Source organism: Haemaphysalis longicornis, unplaced genomic scaffold (genome assembly GCF_048455015.1).
Source record: "Haemaphysalis longicornis isolate Haplotype H1 unplaced genomic scaffold, Haemaphysalis longicornis Haplotype H1 scaffold_3, whole genome shotgun sequence".
In the NCBI taxonomy this organism is placed as follows: Eukaryota; Metazoa; Arthropoda; class Arachnida; order Ixodida; family Ixodidae; genus Haemaphysalis; species Haemaphysalis longicornis.
This window is the reverse complement of record NW_027526335.1, coordinates 69,572,198-69,591,666: the sequence shown is the minus strand read 5'-3', so window position 1 is coordinate 69,591,666 and position 19,469 is coordinate 69,572,198. Positions and strand designations below refer to the sequence as shown.

Genomic DNA, 19,469 nt, shown 5'->3' with positions numbered 1-19,469 from the left:
TTTTCTTGTGCAGTCAAACCTGGTTATATCAAAGTTGAAAACAAAGAAAAAAATGCCTCTCCTTTCGATATGGGGCATAATTCGATATAAGCAGGCTAAGGAACTAAACATCACAAAAGCCCATACACCATGAAATCAAGGCTTCGACGGATGCCCGTCCGGTCGGGAATGACATTAGAATACATAATACAGTTGAACCCCTTTATAAGAGACAGATACTACGGAGCCGTTTCTGTCTCTTATACGAGATATTTCTTATAAGCAGGGAACCATGTTTTCACTTACTAATCGGACCCTAGTTCAATGTGGGTACCGTATGAGTAAAATAAGCTCAAAAGAATGCTAACGCATGCTGCAAAAGATTCATTCTAATTTATGTTTGGACCCCAGAATTTATGAAACACTTCTGAATCTTTGCTTCATGACTGTATTTGCACTGGTTTTTACAAGCGATTCTACAAGCTTTTTTTCCTTTCACTGTTTGCGGAAGATGAATCGTAGATGTTGAGTTCACAAGTCTGATGAATAGCCAGAGCGCACAGCTTCTTCCGCTGTGTGCTCAGACTATTCATTACGTTTGCAGGACTCAACATCTGCGATGCTCCTTGATTGGGAGCTACGAGAGTGGGAGAGCCCTCATGTGCGGTCGCGCTCCAATGGATGGCAGTAAGCTTCAACCCCTTCTGCAAGTTGCATTTCCATTGGCAGGGCTTCTCATCGTCATTTCTCTCATCGTCATTTCATAGCTGACTGAACCACTGTGTGTTTGCTGAAGTTATAATAAATAGCGACTGCAGGCGTCTGTCGTCCACCTGTGTTTCCACAATGGAAGCAACTGTAATTAGTGACTGGTGGCTCTGCATCTGAAGTTAAAATGTCTGTTACAAGCGAGATTATTGATTAAAGTTCAAGGATTACTTGTCCCTTATAACCAACTGTCTTCCACATCCGATGTCTGTCATAAAAGAGGTCAATTTAATGGGAAAGATAGGGCAGCTGTTCATGTGGGTGAATAGTGTCTCTTATACCCATTTGTCTCTTACATCCATGTCTCTTATAACAAGGTTCAACTGTAAAGAAGACGCCGGCCGCAAGAGAAAATAAAACAATGATGTTTCGGCCCCCCGAACGGGAGCCTTGTTCCCACTAAAAGCAGAAAAAGAAGGCTGAGTTTAAGTGCGCCGAAGCACGTGACCTAAACACCTTGCGGAGGCGGGGGGAAGAATGCCGTCAGTGCGCTTCAGAGTGTTTTTGTTCGTCTATCATTATAGATTCAAGATACAGCCTAGAGGCGAAGTCCTTCTCGGTGGCGACAACACGTGCCTTGCCCCAGTCTATCTCATGGTTAGACGATTGTGCATGTTCTGCAAGGGCATTAGTGGACACTTTTCCTTTCTTTACGTCATTACAATGCTCTTTTAACTGTCTTTCGAAACCTCCAGATTCCCCTATGTATACTTTATCGCAGTTCGCGCATGGCACTTCATACCAGGGTTCGTACAGGCTTCAAAAGCAAAAATTCAAGGGTTTTCAAGGACTTTCAAGGACCAGAAAACACATTTTCAAGGTCCCCATCTAATGTTTTATCTGGGATTATTTATAACTTTTCCAACACAATGCAAAAGTTTTTTATTGCACAATACCTAAGCACATTAGTGCACATTTAGATAGGTGCTAACGGGTTCGTAAATGCTCCTCCAGCTTTTTTTATTTTTTTTTATTTCATGGCTGGTATTTACAGGTTTTTCTTTTTTCTTTGTGTTTTTCTGAGGCTGTTTGATTTCTAAACTTAGTTAATGTTGCCTGCATTTCCTGCTTTGTCAGCAAGAGTATCAGCTGAAATTAAATAGAGTAAGTGTCGCTTCAAGGCAGGATGAACTATGTACACGTCCACCATTTGCACGTAAAAGCAAATGTAGATGGAGCACATGAGGCACAGCAAACATGCAATGAGCAAGCGTTTACAGACTAGATGCAGGATAGAGAACAGAAGCTGGCTTTCACTGGATTGTATCGTGACATGGATTGGATTGACAAGTGCCTGCTCCCAATGTTGCCTTGTAATAATAAAAATCCACCAAACTTGCAATACACTGAAACTTGATTGTTACAATGTTTCTTTACATTTGTTGACACCTAAAATCCTTGAAAAACACTAAATTGTTGGGAAAAGACACGGTCATTGATTCTCTCCAGAAAAATCAAGGGTTTTCAAGGACCATTTAAAAATTCCAGGACTTTCCAGGCCTTGAAATTGACATTTCTAAATTCAAGGGTTTTCAAGGTTTTCAAGGACCTGTGCGAACCCTGCATACACAACACCGGGAAATCGTTCTTTTGGCAATCTATCTTTCACTGTCACAAGGGCATCCTTTAGCTTCTGGGCAGGAACGTGGGCAACGTGCACGTCATACGTGCACAGGACTCGGGCCTGTGGGAGTCGCTGGTATTTTCGTTTCGTGTAAGTGTAATTTTTGCTATATATTTGCATTGTAAATACACTGCATACAGAAATAGTTCGATATACAGGATAATCTGATGTAAATGGGCTTGATATAGTCGGGTTCAACAACTGTATCAGCCAATGTTCTTTTTTTTTTTTTTTCACAGCCACTTTACTCATGGTTTAAAGTACGGAAGAGCACCATTTCATGCACCCCTTGTGAGCAACCTTGACCTGAACAGCCCCAATAACGTGCTTAAGGCTACCTCAGCTTCCTCAACGTATAAAGCAATGATTGGTGTCAGGCTGAAGTGCACAAACAAAGTGCAAGCATTAAAGGCACAAATCTATACACGCAAAGTCGGGGTTTCGTTGTACAAACTTCAAGTGACGGTGGGCTTTTTTTCGCCTCGTCACCACCAAATCTGGTTGTATAATCTTGCCAACAAACCTGAACAACGCTGCCAGCCTGCCACAACATTCTGTTCATCATACGACTCACCGCTTGCTTCCAATCCCACCATTCAGCAGAGCTGCGGGCTTCAGCGAAGGTGGTGGTGGTAGTGGTGGCGACTCTGGCACCTTGTCGGCGATCGGCTCCAGTGATATGGCTCGCCAGTTGAGGGAACCCTGGTCACTCTCAATGGCTCGAACAGCTACGCGCAGACCCACACATGGGCTCGGCGCATCGCTTGGCCACTGCTTGGCCGAGAATGCAATCTGAAGAGTTGGGCAGAGAGAGCGGCGGCAAAAGACGCTTACCACGCATACTCAATGAAGCCAACTCTACTCAACATTCCTTCAATCTTGAAAACGGAAAGGCATGCATAAAGAACATTGCCTGAGCTCACTGGGCCTTGGACTGGCCTGCTTTGAAAGCAGTGTGGGCACATTTCTCAAGGAGGACTTGGCCCATCACAAGACATGCTCTGGCTGCAACTTTGTGCTGCAGTGTTCCAGCAGCAACTGCTACTCCGTGTATGTGCATGTTTTGTCAAAGGCCTGATTTTCTGTTTCTCTGTTTTTTTACAAAACATAATTAGGACAGCGAAAATTCCCCATAAAAAGCGGGAACACTTTTCTTAGGTAGTGAGGCTGTGTATGCCATCCCTTGATATAGCTATGTGATTGTGTAGTATGCTCTAGAGGTGCAGTTGAACGTGATCTACGATATCAACCCGATTCTGAGCACTCCCTCTATCTAAGTTGGACCCTGGAAGTAAAGAAGTGGGTTCTTAGAAGAGAGGCCAATGTTCTTTACAAATTGCAATGTCACTCAGATAGGGGACACTTTAGCAATGCACTGCACTTTATTCCAATCACATCACTGGGGTAAACTCTGGACTGTTGGATGTCATCGTTACATTAGTTTAAAAGGCAACATGTCATTTGTGCCAACTAACCTTCAAGCATCAAGAACACTATACTACAAGCACATACAAAAAGTTCAATGCTGCTAAACAGGAATTGGACAAAACTTAGCACGCCCCTCCTTCATAGTTTGCACCACCCCTCGAGCATAGGTAGGCCATGAGAAGACTTCACACAGGCAGGAATTCAAAATGTGCAACCTGTTTTCCATGTGACTTTTGCAGAACACAATATGGCAGCACAAAATGGCCAGCGATAGTGAGAACGCAATTCACTGGAGGTAATATCTTGCAAAACAAAACTTCCTTAAGAACTAGGCGCATTTATTTTAGTCCCAGCGCTAGTATTGCCGGGGACTTAAAGGGACACTGAAGCGATTTGTAAGCACCGCAAGATTACTAGCACAAATTGTAGTCTGGAGTCTCTAGGCCATGTTTTGACCACCCTCGCTGCAATTACATGACTTTACTCAGTATAAAAATCCATTCGAAAGTGCACCCTCTTGCCAATTTCCTATGATGTTTCGTATGACGTCCAAACAAGATGGCTTGGCTTGACTGAGCTACTGCATGGCTCGCAGACTTTCCGACAGCATCAGTCAGCTGGCAGCCAAAGGGTTGTCCCAATTTGTTCGCTCAGCTGAAACTAAGCCATGGCACGTTTGTGCCAGAAAGAATGTGCGTTTGGTTTGTTACTTTGTAGACTGTATCACGCTCTAAGTCCAAGACGCTCAACACAAGCGCACATGCGACGCTTCACTGACTTGTATGCTAGTAGAAAAATCTAAGGCCAATCAAAGGCGGGAGAAGAGTAAACGAAGTTAATATAGGTATTAAGGGGTTAAAATCAACTGAAACTTTTATCGTACAGTGTAAAACCAGGGTGTGGGAAGCACTTTTTGCGCTGGGTGAACTAGCACAAAGGTCAGCAGCACGATCACACATCTGCGAATGCTTTTCCGTCTAAGGAATGCAGTTACTAGACACGAGATATTATAGGAATTTGGGGGCGCTAACTGCATGAGCACTACACAAGAAATAGTCATCTAAGCTGCTTGAAATGCTAAAACTAAATAAAAATGTAAACAGGCTACACATTACAGTAATACCTCACTAACTTGAACTTGTATATCTCGAAAAATCGGCAAAGTCGAAATTTTCCATTGCACTGAACCATTTCCTATGCGTACCATGTATTTGCTGCCCTTTATTTCACAAAATTCACGTGATGCTGCCGTGTTTAAGTCCCTCGATTTTTTTCTCATTTAGCAGCACCTAACACAAAGCCGATGTTTTCCTTGAACGTGAAGTCTGAGACTAGAGGCATATCAACTTCGTGAAGCAACCCTGTGGCCAGTCAAGTGACGGTAGAGACATGCGGAGAGGTACAGTAGGGTGTGCCTAATACAGGAGAACCTACGGACGCCAAAATCGTCACCACAAAAAGAGAGGATGGCGAAGGGGCGACAATGACGAACCTCCTCGACAGGTGCCAACATCTGCCGAAACGAGGATTGTTGTGCTTGCTGCAAAATGAGGTTGAGTGCAGCAGCGGGGAAGAAGATCGGCTCATGCAATGCATCAAGCAGCAAGAGGACTCCTTACTAGGCCCGAGGGCGACCACAAGGGAGACCAGCATTATGCAGTTCTTTTCTGCTAAGTAAAATTGCAGTGCCCCAAAACCCAGCAGGTAAACGTCTCTTGTATGTTTTTCTCTCTTTCAAACCTTATGAAAAGCAAGATTGGTTGCTGCTGTTAAAGAGCTGGTAAGTAGTAGCGCCTTTTTTGCAAAGAACTCGATATTTCATGGCAATTTGTGCAACTATGCTTATCTTGAAAATCCGCTTATTTTGAAATATTTCCCGGTTTTTACTACTTCGAGTTAACGAGATATTACTGTATATACTTAATATTTTCGACCGTAGCAGCACTGGTTTATGTTCAAGTAGTCTGGACTACTAGGTATATTGTTTTGCAAGTCACAAGTTCGAATATCTTGAGAGTGCATGTTTTTTTTTTTTTTTTTCGAAGTTGGTTTAATTGTTTTTGGGCAATGTTTCCTATATTGAATTCATGCTTTTTGCGTTGTAACGTTCATTTCTTCACGAGTGAGTTCGCAGAACATGTGCAAACTGACACCGAAGCACGGGCGAGTTCTCGTTAACGCGGAGTTGCCATAAGCACCGACTGCTTGTGGGCCCAGTCCCGAATCCACTAATTCTTAGCCTGGTGTGAACACGCCTCTTACGATACAGGTACACGACAGGCAAGCTCCAAAGATGGGGGAAAAGCACATCACATTTGAGCGTCTGCGGTGACGTGGCAGTCGTTCATCCACTGTGTACACCTCGGCTAGTGATCGTTACGATGCGAAGCCGCGCTGGTAGGCTTATCTGACGCATTTTACAGCCGACAACATGCCAGAAGCGCGGTATGCCAATTACTGAGATATCAAGAATGCTCATCCAATGATAACACCGGATAACTGAAACAGAAACTGGCTTGAATTCTAATCTTGGACATTGTTCAACCACGTAGCACTTGTATTGATATCACTGCTGTTAGTGCCGCCGCCGCAAACCACGCATGGTAGTTTTTCTTCTTTCAGGCTTTATAAAATAAATACCGCTTTATCGCCCGGATAAATGATAAAAAGTGTGCTTATTTGAGCCATACTATGCAGTGCAAGCAAGAACAGAAGCTTGGCAAATTCACTTCAGCGTCCCTGTAAAGGGAGAGAGAGTGCAGGAAATAAGCAAGTTAGTTTCAAACGAAAGTCTGACCTTCCCATAGCCGTTTTAGTGTTGATTCGATGCCAAAAGATGCCTCGATTCCTGAGGAATCTCTAATTAAACAACGCGTTTCCCTTCCTGATTTCCCCTCGCAGTGATTCCACAATGCAAACAGTGGAGCTGCTGTTTGCGTCACGATAAAGTGGGAGCCATCGGTGCAGCAGTGATGTGTAAGCAGTACAGAAGCGACTGAATACTACAACACTACCACGTACCAAGTGGTTTTGTCAGTTTCAGTCAAATCAGTCGTGCTTTCTCAAACTCCTATGTACTTAGCAGCTCCGAAGCACTAAGCAAAATGTTTCTTCACGAGACCCATGATCAGTATGGGCGCTTTGTTGGAGGAAAGCATACCGACCTTCTTATGCTGAGCGAATGTTGGCGTCGAACCAACAACTGGTGCGTAACTAGCAGGCTTTCTCAAAAAGTTGTACTGTCGCCCGAAATGTGGGCAGGTAGCACCATCCAGTGGCAGCCAGGGAAGACGTTGCATACGCCAGACGTTTTAACCACTTCCAGTGTAAATTGCATGGTACAGTAGAATCTCATTAATTTGGCCCCCGTTAATTTGGATAGTAATTCGTAATTCCCACACCCTCCCTTCAAAATTGTACATAGCCCTATGGCAACAAGCATTCGCTAATTCGACGCATGTTGCACGTGCATTGGTTAATTCAGACTGAAAGCAGGTCAAGGACGGCGCAACTGAAACAAGTTTTCGGAGAACGCGCAGTTACCGTGTCAACCACCTTCACACGATTTTAGAGCGAGAGCGGCCAGCGACCAGTTTTGCCTTCGTGGAGGGCGATCCGTCACCATCACTCCCCATCCGTCGACAGCAACGATGCGCTGTCGAAATTAATCCTGGAGGCCGAGGGAAACTGCTTTTCTTTCGAAAACGCACAATAGGGGATGCTAGTGCAATCAAGGCAACGCCTCTAGAAACAGCTGCGCCATGAATTGTGGTAAGTTGCTGAAAGATGGCGCCAGCTAGTTTCTTATCTTACGTTGTGGTTCCTAGTTGCGGAGCGTCTACCGCAAAAGAAGTCGTGGACACTCTCGTCGTACTGGGGGGTTTTGCTACGATGTTCCAGGCAATACACTTACACTAGAGGGATTGTCGCAAGCCCGCAAACTAGTCCTTTCCGCTTAGCTGTCCGCGAAAAAACAAACAAATATCACGTAAGTCTTCTCAAAGTAAAGGTATGGAATAAAAAAATTGAAAATGTGCGCTTTTGTTATTCATTCGATAATTCAACATGCGGATAATTCGGACATTTTTTTCACTCCACTGAGATCCTAATTAACGAGGTTTTACCGTATAGCCAGTGGTGGCGACACGTGTCTTCACATTTTCTACCTTATTTTAATAAAGCTACATGTAAGAGTGGCATATTCGCATCCTTGGTGAGCTAATCTCATCGATCTAGGGCAACTTGTATTTTGACTTCAGTGTCCCTTTAACGGAGGGCAGTCTCAAGCCCCGTTTTGGAAGCAGTGCCTCCCACGCAGTGCCTCCCATGTTACAGTTCACCGAACACGTATTAATGCAGTAGAAAAGCGCAACTGTGCTTTGGAGGGCACGACCCTAATTAACAAGCGAGTTCTGCATTAATCGCCCTTTGTAAAGAATTGATAAGAACTCCAAATGTAGAGCTGGGTGTATTAACAAAAACAGGCAAATGTGCCCACCCCTCTTCAAGTGGTTCCTCAAATAAAGTGAGGCCCAATTTCAAGCACTCCTTAAAAAAGAAAAGTGCAACTTGGTGCTCTACCTCCTGGTTGATGATGCCACCAGTGGGCGTGAGGTGGGTCACCTGGCTGACCAGGTACTTGGAGCGTAGGGCCTCCACAGTGGTCACACTGCTCGTCTTCTCGTCAAAGTGGAGACGCACCCAGTCGCCAGAGCACACGTCGAACTCGGGCTCATAACCTTGCTGTGCAACACACAAAGGAAAACAAATCGCAGATGATCACTTCCAGATACCAAACTAAGAATAGTCCGCACTTTTTCCACTGTTAGTTTCAGTTGGAGCAAATTTGACAGCCCATGACGAAGCCCCTCCTCCACAAAGAACGATTTCATAACAGTGCATAAAACACAGCTCTATTCACAGAACAGCATGAGTCACAATTGAGTGCTAACGACCCCGCCCCCCCACTTTCTAGAACCATAAGGGCTTGGACCCCCACTTGCCGAACAGGTCAATTAATATCTTTGAATGTGTTGATTGATTATTGACTGTAGGGTTTAACGCGCCAAAGCAATGCAGGCGATGAGGCGCGCCAAAGTGGAGGGCTCCGGATAAATTTTGACCACATGGGGATCTTTAACGTGCGCCGAAATCTCGTACACACGGGCGTTTTTGCTCTTCGCCTCCATCAGAAAAGCGGCTGCCATGGCCAGGGATCGAAACCGTGTCCTCGTGCTTAGCAGCACAACGCCTTAGCCACTGGGCCACCACGGCGGGTTCTATGAATGCGGGCAAAAAACTGAAAGAATTGCTAGGAAATGATAAAGGCTTTCATGCCTAAAAGAACTGTCCAGTGTACAAATACACCAAACCTTGGGTCACCTCCATCCGTAAATATAAGCACTACTCGGCAGGTATGTTGAAACTGAAAGGAGCCACTGTATGTTTCAGCAGAGCCCTGGCACAAGCATGCGATATCGTTAGTGTGTTCATCGTAGACCAATGACTGCCATTGGATTTACGCAGCTGGTGATTAATGATCAACAGGTGATCACGCAAGTATTGATGTATGGACTATCTCCTTCAGCTGGTGTGCTCTGATTGATTGTGGGGTTTAATGCGCCGATGCAACGCAGGCGATGAGGTGCCCCGTAGTGGAGGGCTCCGGATTAATCTCAACCACCTGGGGGAACGAGCGCCGAAATCTCAAACACACGGGCTTTTTTGTTTTTTGCCTTCATCAGAAAAGCAGCCACCGTGGCCAGGAATCAAACCCGCGTCCTCATGCTCAGCAGAGCTGGCATGTTCTCTTACCCTCTTTTTAAATCTGGTGTCTGGACGTTATATTGGCAAGGGAGCTTTGTACAGACAGACAACCTCCAAAAAAATTCAGTGTTTATTACTGCTGTACAGTGTTGTCTCTGTCTTACAAGCTCCCTTGCCAATATAATGTCCATATTTTTTTTTTTTTTTTTTGGAGAACCCGCCGCGGTGGCTCAGTGGCTAAGGCATTGCGCTGCTGAGCACGAGGTTGCGGGTTTGATTCCCGGCCGCGGTGGCCGCTTTTCTGATGGAGGCGAAAAGCAACAACGCCCGTGTGTACGAGATTTCGGCGCACGTTAAAGATTGCCAGGTGGTCAAAATTAATCAGGAGCCCTCCACTACGGCGTGCCTCATCGCCTGCGTTGCGTCGCCGCGTTAAACCCCGCAATCAATCAATCAATTTTTTTTGGAGAGAGCTCATTTACCATCCTAGCTGTTTTCTCAAGCTCTGTAGATATGTTTTTTTTTCCGTTAGCACACTAAAACTGAGGAACATGTCACAATTGGGAGGAGCCATTGCCTAATTCGAGGTCGAATGCCATCGCTAAGTGCCAACACAGTTTTCCGTTTCGAACAACAGCATCACCAAATTTTCACCATAAGCAATTCGCCATAGATTCTTTCTCCTTTGTGCTGGGTAGCGACAGCACGGCAAGTCTGAAAATATATCCCTTTCCACCAAAACGTGCTACCAGTCTCAGACTAAATTGAGCAATGCTTTAGGCACAAAGACAAACTGACAGTGCGCCGCGCCCCAAGATTTTCGCACAAAAATGTACAAATGGTTTTGCCTACAGAATTAGGCTGATGTTCGCCATTGCGCAAACAGTGCCATGCCTCGACGCCCAACTGTGGTTTTGCTGCATGGTCTCGCACAGGATTCACCAGTACTGAGACACTGAATTTCTTCAAGCTCTGATGCACCAGCAACATCATCGGTAAGTAGTCCCTTTCGTCATCGAGACTGGTAAGGTCAAACGAGCGACTTTACCCATTGTCGCCAGATCCAATTGTTACTAGGTGCCATCCACGAAGTGGGAGACACAAGTACCTAAAGCAATGTCATCCTGCCGGGTTTTCTCTGCTTACTCATCTGGTCCACAATGCAAAGCCCCTATGTGAACAACTGGCAGCAGCCGGTACTACATTAAAGAAACGTGCTGCTGCGCGCAATCAGAACTACTTTTTGAGGACAGCGTCATTTCGAACGCAGTTATGCTGCACTGCATGCAGTTTCTTTTCTGTCACTAAATGAAGTGATATTAGGTGAATGTGGCCCTGTTGTTGGACTTGCCTGCAGCATGGCTGGCCGGGAGTCGTCCAACAAATGGAATCCGCGGTTCGTCAGGCCGACGACCTTGGCCACGGTGCTGGCCGGCGGGGGGCCGGGCAGAATGGACAGTTCATGGACGCGGCGGCCGCTGCGGCTGGCAGCGTGCCGGAAGAGCACCAGCATGCCTACACTGAGGTGCTCGCCTGCAGCCAGGCTCAGCTCAAAGTAGAACTCGTCGTTGATCAGGCCGTACTGCTCCAAGTTGTTCAGGTGCGTCACCTGGCCCACCAGGGGCTCTCCTTCCAGCCTGCACACAGGTGGGGAAGGAGAACGGACCTTTTGAGAGGTGGATGCGCAGAAATGGTTGATTGACTGATTGATTGTCAGGCTTAACGCACTGAAGCTATACCTGGGCTACAAGGCACGCCGTAGTGGAGGCCTCTGGATTAATTCTGACCACGTGGGGGATCTTTAACATTCTTTAGGATCTTTAACAGGCGTTTTCGCTCTTGGCCTCCATCAGAAAAGCAGCCACCATGGCTGGGATCGAACCTGAAATGTTCTTGGGCTCAGCAGCGCGACACCTTAGCCACTGAGCAACCGCAACAGGTGTCGCACAGCCATGGAAGACAAATTGGCTGTAAGGTGCATGGCCTCTCCCGGTGACTTCCGATTGGTCTGCTTTGTTGAAGAGTGACACACTTGATACTGAAGGACGTTTGCAGACCATATGAACAAGATCTGTTCTATGGATTCCAATTACAGAGGCTGACTGCTGTCTCCACACACACACTGTCACAAAAACTTCTTTTTCTAGGGGCACTGAAGTGGGAAAATGGGAATGTAAGTGGTCAAAACTTGCAACAAAAGCCTCCTGCGAGTCGAAATTGGCCTTGTGCTCGAGTGTTTTAGGAGATGTTCACTATGTGACTATAAAAAGTGCCAGAAAGCAGTTGGACACCGCTTTTTATACCTTCAGTAGTCCTTTTCGTTAAACAAATGCACCACTGAAAAATGCAGAACCACTGGAACTAAATGCAGGCAAAATGCCTTCTTGCATGCTTTGCAAATGGTGTCCTTGATGTGGAAAAACAAAACGTGCGGATTGATTGACTGTAGGGTTTTGTAGGCCTGGTTTTGTAGGCCTAGGGTCTTGTAGGATTAACTGCAGCATTTTGTAGGCCTGCTATTTCACTCTAAAGGTAAACAGTGCAAGGACCGGACAAGGCAAAGGATCCATACTACACAAGTACTGAACAACTGGGTGCAGTTTATTGTGTTAATATATGTAAGAAAATAAAAAAAGAATAGACATAACATATCATATCAGAAAAATGACAATGGCAGAAAGCAATGACATGACGTCCACCGCGGGCCGAAGCAGCTTCAACTAGCACAAGCACACAACCTCATCCTCAAAAAATGGTGTCGACGGTTTACTAACGCACGCATTTTCCTTCTCGCGATTGTGAAAAATTCATAAGTTTCCTGATCTCTATGGTCAGTGGACTGTGCGGTTGCCACTTCTTCAAGAGGACGTTGTGTACTTGTCGTGCTAGCTGACTCTTTCGACGTGTGGCAGATGACGCATTGTTGCGCACTTCCACCTTAATTTTTCTGATATATAATGTTTATTGTTCTTGCTTTTTTATATATTAATTCCTGTTAAAACAAAAAGTGCCACGCTTGTGCAGTCCAAATCCTTTCCTTTGTCCCATCCTCGCACTGTCTTCTTTCGATACATCAGGTAGAAACTGGCCCATTCTGCTCTAGCAGATAAGAGGGGAACTCGTAAGCAGCTAGTTAAAGGAAACACAGACCGTAGCATGATCCACTGTGGCAGACAATTTGGAGTTCTCAATTAGAAAAACAGGCACACGGGAGCGAACTGCCTGGGAGTTGGCACAAACGAAACCCTACACCACTGCGTGAGCCTAGTCTCTCCGTACAGAGACAGGTATGGTAGATCAAAAACGTCAGAACTGCGAAAGCAGATGTTCTAATAGGTTGACGGTGGATGTTACCCAAGCAGTCGATGAGGTACCCCACAGATATGAACAGCATTTCAGTATTGGGAGCACAGACATGGATGGTGCTGAGACAATCTGCACAGCAGCAAATTGTCTCTGCACCACCTGGTCTTATGAACTGCAAAAAGCCAACACTGCCCAGTTCTCATCAACCCGTCCAGAAATGGATGAATGTAAAGGGGTGCGCCACTAATTCAAATCATTCTTAGAATGGTCATGAGGGCTGATGGACACCAACGTGCAACCTAATGCAGGCTGTGGCGTGTTGCAGTGCTTGGTGTTACTGAAACAGAGTCCACCGCTTTTTATTTCTTGCCGGGGTGTAAATAATGCACCGTCATCCAACCCTAAAGCTGCACAACATAGTACTGGTTACTGTATCGTTTAAGTCTGGCTTGGTGTAGTAGCCCTTGATTAGAGCATTATAAATGTTGGCAAAATAAATAAACACAAGAGTCGCTGTTTGTCAAGCGCGTCATCCACGTCTGGAAGACGAGTGTCTGCTGCCGTTTTGGAGAGACAACCTTACGCCTTGCAAATGATGTCCACACCAATTACTTGTTGCAATATGCTGTCACAGCTAGGACTGCGGGGGAATTTTGTAAATCTTGGCGTTAAGTTTCTCTAAGATATATTTTTTTTCAATGCATGAGTTGTCCTGCATTACAATAGGGATAGCTGTAGGGAGCCACCGTTACTTACGGCACAGGAAATCGTCCGCTCGCTGGGTTGGACGCTAACCGCATACAGCAGAAACGAAAGCAACTCCCCGCGCTTCATGTTAGAGAGACGGGCCACTTGAAACTGTACCTTTTCCGAGAAAGAAACGGGCGCTCGACTTTGTCCAGCGACTGTGCAAACGGGCTCGTTCTGCACTCTCCGGCATACCCAATTGTCACCAAGCGCTTTCGTCACTGGTTAGCATTGTTTTGGGATTAGTATGCCCAACGAGACAGAGCACGCAATATTCACGCAAATTCCAACGGCTGCACGCAGCGTGCAGTGCCTGGCGACTGTGGTATATGCACTGGCCTGCCTTCAATCCTCAAGTTCCACGAAAATTCAATTCTTCATTGGAACCGGCGCGTGTATTTCGGTATTTGTCAGCAAGTACCGACAAAATCAGATGTCAAATTAATTAACGTAGTACGCAAAATCGCTAACCCAGATACTTACCTCGTGGGCTGAGCAGGCCTTTGGACGCGTTCTAAGACGAGGATGAAAAAAAATCCCTCGTGCGCCCTCTCCCTTTTTCGTACGAACCGAAAATCATTCCCCGCACACGATTGATAGCCGCACGCGCAATCCTGCCAGCACCAAAATAACCAATCCGCAGTCGGAACATGCGCCAGATCACTGGGATAGCTTACCACGTGCGATCACTGGTTTCCTCGGTGAGTTCTGCATCAGAACTGTCATCGTCTTCGCGCACGTGCTCTTCTTGATCATCATACGGGTCGAAAATCTTGTCACACACTCGGGTGATCACTTTTCCTAGTAGCGTAAACATTGCAATGGCAGCTGTACCTACTTCGCATGCAGTAGATTGGAGCTCTTGAAGCGTTAAAACAAGACTTGCATCACAAATTGCTCGTGTAAACGATAAAATGAACGCTCATTGCCTCGTTCAAGACGCGGACGCGCATGATGACAACAACCGATAGATAAACACGTGCCAATCAAGCGACGCCAATAGTAGTGGATTCAGTCGGCTTGTATTTGCACAGTCAAAAGTCAGTTTCGCTTTCGACCACGCCGCATCCCCATCGGCATCGCTTCCAAAGTCTGCGTCGCACAGCCCGGCAATCGCGAATGACGCAGGTTTTCCCGTTTCTTACGACGCTTTTGCGGGCGTTTTTCCTTTATTTCACAGTTTGCGAAAAACTGGGCTTGAGCTTGGTAGGTCTGTTTTAACGCTTTCATCTTCACAAACTTACTAGCCGTGGAGTACCGCCGACACGCAGCCCACGAGAGAGATCTTCAGTTTTTATTATCGGAGACACCCACAACAGAGATAATACCCAACTTGACCCCCTACCCATACCACCGCTACCATCGCGAAAACCTTTTAAGCATGGAGGAAGAAAAATGTTTCTTTCCTCCATGCTTTTAAGTCCTCCCCCATCACCCACCACGCAACCCGACGAAGGGCCCGCGCTTTGGCGCACTTAAGCCTATTTCCCCCGTCCCCTCGACTCCGTTTCCTTAGACGCCGCAGCATAGACACCGACCAGCTTTTGCTGCCGCTATTATTAAAGGAGCCAGACTGGTCCCAGCAGCAGCACCCACCATGCATCCGCACAGCCCACCCCCACGAGGCCGAGGCGGCGGCAGTAGTATTAACTCTGGCCGTAGCAGACCAGCCACCTCAGTCTCACATTATTCTAAAACGGCCGTACAAAATTTCGCGTGGGGACGCATCTCCTTCCCTGCTCGCCAAATTCTATCCCGCCCTCCTCCCAACCACACCATAATCCTGCACTGGACTCCCGGCCACGTGGGCTTTGGCGGAGCGGAAACAGCATACCGAGCCCCAGACGTAGACGTCGCACAACATGGCTCGCGAAACGCCCGTGAACCCTTGCTTACTTTTGGTGACCTTACTAAATACTACCGCCTACAGTGGCTAGAACTACCTCCCCCTTACACGTCCTCCACACGTGGCACTAAAGTGACCTAGAATCTAACAGTGACTTCACTAGAATATTCTAGTTCACTTTAGTGGTGCTCGAGATACCGCGCCACACGCCATTCGGTAATGCCCCTATTTAGGCAAAACAAACAAACAAACAAACAAAAAAAACGAGACCCCAATAGGAAAATAGCCTTCGCGTAAACATCATTTCATTTTTATTTTCTTATCCAGTTTTCTCATTTTTGTCTGTACACATTAACATACCAATGCAAAGCATCAACAGAGAGTATAAAAAATAGGCCGAAATGAGGAGTAGAGAGGGGAGAAGGCACCGCTCAGGAAATTTCGTCCGCCGCTGCAATGTGTAAATAAAAAACACAGGTGTTATCCGATGGGATCTGACCCAGAATTTTCACAGTAGCAGCACAATGCTCGAACTCTGTGTTGTCCGCACGTTACCAGTGATGAACAAAGTTGTTCCTTTCTTTGTGGCACCCCACACTTGGGGCACTGGCAACGAATCGGGAGTTTTGAGGAGCTAATGTGCCAGCTTCACAAAACTACGAATTGGAATTGTAAAAGTTGGAGAATAGTGCATGCCATGCGATACCTGAATGCGGCGGAACGCGAGTCAAACAGGTGCTTGCCACCTGCGCATAACCTGGATTCTAATTAAGGTGCGCGTGGGCTGGTTTGCTTGCCGACACAATTCGTGCTGCAAGACAAAGAAAACGACAGCGAAGATTGATACAGCGGCACCATTCCTTTTCATATGCAATACAGAAGTGAAAGCAACGAGCACCATCTACTGGTTCGCTTTCAACACTATCGACATCCTTTTAAACAACTGCTGAAGACAGCCAGCTGTTCGATCTTTGTGGCTTTGAGGCTCCTATTGTAACAGCCAGAGTTCAAGCCCCCCCCCCCCAATTTTTTTTTTTCAAATTGGGAAATTTTTGTATAAAAACGTTCTCAATTCGTACCTGTACCCATTTTTTGGAAAATAACAGTGGCTCAGTAGGCTTTAGATTGTGTTAGGCAGCACGCAGCCTATGACTGTGTTTACCTGATGCTTTGCAGAGATGCCGGAAGGGCTGCTTCTGTACAATACATGAAATGGAAAGCTGCATCCCCCCTAGGAGGAACTATGAAAGCCTGCTGGCAGCCATTCTGTTCCTTCTTTGGACCAACAAATACCTACCTACCTATTTTTTGGGGGGTTGCCGCAGACTGTAGGCAAGGCAGTATGCTCTCTACTGTTAGTACTCTGCAGGACCTTCAACCAGCTGCACAACGTCCAGCTTCGGACCATTAGAATATTTTTTTCTTTTTGAAACATGGTATAAAGCATGCGCAGGATACCCATTTTACCAAACATAAAAGTGCAGCATGATTGAATGCCTTTACCCTTTTTTTAACAACGAAGCTGTTAGCCTCTTGTTGATTGGGACTTTTCACGGTGTCCGTGTGCTGAAAGGAGGTGGAAGCAAAGAGAATGAACGTGACACAGCTGCTCATGCAACCCTCAAGGTCAAAGAGATGTCTCCCCATTGGCCTTCCTGAAGAAGAACACGCGGCCATCTGAAATGCAAATTCTTTGAGGCGGCGCCATGAACATGTGTACAGCCAGTCGCCGATCGTGTGAAAACAATCGGCCGGCAATGCAGCTGCAGTGTAACACACACACAAAAAAAAGGGAACGGGAGACGTAGGGTACAGAACGAGCAGCTCAGCACCTCACCAGTAGTCTGGTCGCAACGTCTGTCACCTGCCATGTCGGTAATTTTTGAGAATGTTTGTAACATAGTTCAAGGGCTGTCCCTTGTCACAGCAAACCTGATGACATTAAGAGCGAATGACATTTGCTTTTAGTCCGTTAGTTCAGCGCTACACAAGAGTGAATGACATTCAACGCAAACGGCTTTCAGCATTTGAAGGCCTTTGGTGAACACATTTGCATGCCCTTCGGAAACAAATGGGTAACCCCAACGGCAGTGGCCTGTCACCAAACAAGGAGGTTCAATAACAAAAGAAAGAACAGTGTATTTAAAAAGTATCAGCAAATCACTATTTATTTCCTGCATGTTGCAAATGAAGGCAAACAACTTCTCGCAAAGCTCTTCCATGTTTGCTGCTAGCCAGATACGGATTGTTCCTTTCTACTAATGTCACCTAGAACAGGGATATTTTTTTGTACGTTAAAAGAGGTGATTTATTTTGTTTTCGAAAAATTAAAAGGTGCAAAAGCATAAAAATTACATTTCGATTATTATCTTCCCGTTCTAAAGTTTGATAATCATCACTGCTGTTAGGTACTTATAAAAGCCAGAGAGGCCCGATTTCAACAAAGAACTAACAATTTGCCCATACCTTGTCGCCACAAGTGGTATCGCAGTGATACAAAATTCTCGAGGTACATCCCAGCATGTAGTGCAGCTAGGAAGATCACTTCTTTTGCAGTGTGAAGCTGAAGGTTTAACCGATCCAATAAGAGAAGCAGATTTTGCATTTTGTGTTCCAGTAGTTGCTTAATTAGTTATTTTTAATTGGTTAGCAGTAGTAGTACAAACCTAGAAGTTCGAATTGTTGTAAACGCGTGTGATTGCAAAAAAAAAAAAAAACAGCTTCCCACATTTCATTCTCAACAACTTTTAGTATCTATTCATGCCTTGCTGGTAATCTTTTGTTGAAGTTTTTTTTCTTATTGTTCTCAAAAACAATCAAGAAATTATTTCAATTAACTCAGAATCTAGTTACCTCACATCAAAGCTAATTAGATATTTAAAATCACCTAAAAACTGAACAAGCCCATGAAGTTTAATCAAAGTTGGTTGAAAAGCAAAAAAAAAAAAAAAACGAGTTTCTAAGACAAGTGTGCCATAACAGATGAGCCAGTGACAGCTCCCCAGCCACACTTCGTCAATTTATATATGCCGTCAATAGAAACTTGCTCGTGCAATTGTAGTGGGACCTCTAGTTTGACCGTAGCACTTGAATTGGAAAATGTGGTTAACACACTGATACCAATATTTTTAGTGGCCTCTATTGTATCACTACTAATTTCATGTAGCACTCACTATACTTGAAAGATGTTTCTTGCGTTTCATTGGTTAGAAAAACATCTTTCATGGCTGAAATAGGGCTGAGCGAGGCACCAAAGGCTACCTAGTTCTTCCAAATTGAACAAGGCTGTATATTGTCTTTATGGCCCCAATAACAGCTAATGTCATTCCCTTTAAATGACATTACATTTGCCATGTGACAGGGGTATTAGTGGCAAAGGCTGTTTAGGGGGAGCACTTGTTGAAACAACTTTCTTTAATTTTTAAGTAAACTCTGTGAAACTTGTCAGTCTTGCTGCTTTTCCCCCACTGATTTCAAATATGCCATTATTTTTCGAGTCAGTCCATTAGTTACCAAGACAATTAAGAGATAATTAGCCATTTTTGGAGGAACAATAGACAAAACAGGGCTAGTCATAAAACTGTAACCTCTTTATTTTGCAATACTATGGACCCTGGTGAATGCAATAACAGAAGCAGTGTTTTGATGCATCACCTGAAACTAATTTTACAGCTCGTACAACCAGTGGCAAGGAACCGTTTTGAGTGCCAATGAACTGTAAAAATTAGTTCCAAGCGGTGCATCAAAAAACCGCTTCTCTTATTTCATTCACCAGGATTCTTAGTATTGGAAAATATAGAGAATACAGTTTTATCACTAGCGCTGTCCTGTCTATTGTTCCTCCAAAAATGGCTAATTGTCTCTAATTATCTTGGGAACTAATTGACTGACTCGAAAAATAATTGCATATCTGAAATCAGTGGAAAAAAAAGCAGCAAACCCGACAGGTTTCACAGAGTTTACCTAAAAATTAAACGAAGTTGTTTTAAGAGCCTTGTCCCTCCT

At 45.3% G+C, this 19,469-nt stretch overlaps 1 protein-coding gene across 1 annotated transcript in view; it reads right to left on the bottom strand.

The window, feature by feature from the left end:
* The window catches only part of LOC144174594 (RNA helicase Mov10l1-like), a 50,251-nt gene extending 35,633 nt beyond the window's left edge, over positions 1–14,618 (bottom strand). The window contains exons 1-4 of the mRNA XM_077703366.1: positions 14,296–14,618; positions 10,913–11,202; positions 8,381–8,538; positions 2,946–3,163 (exon numbers count right to left, since the gene is read on the bottom strand). Coding sequence (XP_077559492.1) covers positions 2,946–3,163; positions 8,381–8,538; positions 10,913–11,202; positions 14,296–14,435 — 806 coding nt within the window. The 5' untranslated portion in view covers positions 14,436–14,618. The remainder of the gene's footprint in view (positions 1–2,945; positions 3,164–8,380; positions 8,539–10,912; positions 11,203–14,295) is intronic.
* Between the last annotated feature and the right edge of the window lie 4,851 nt (positions 14,619–19,469).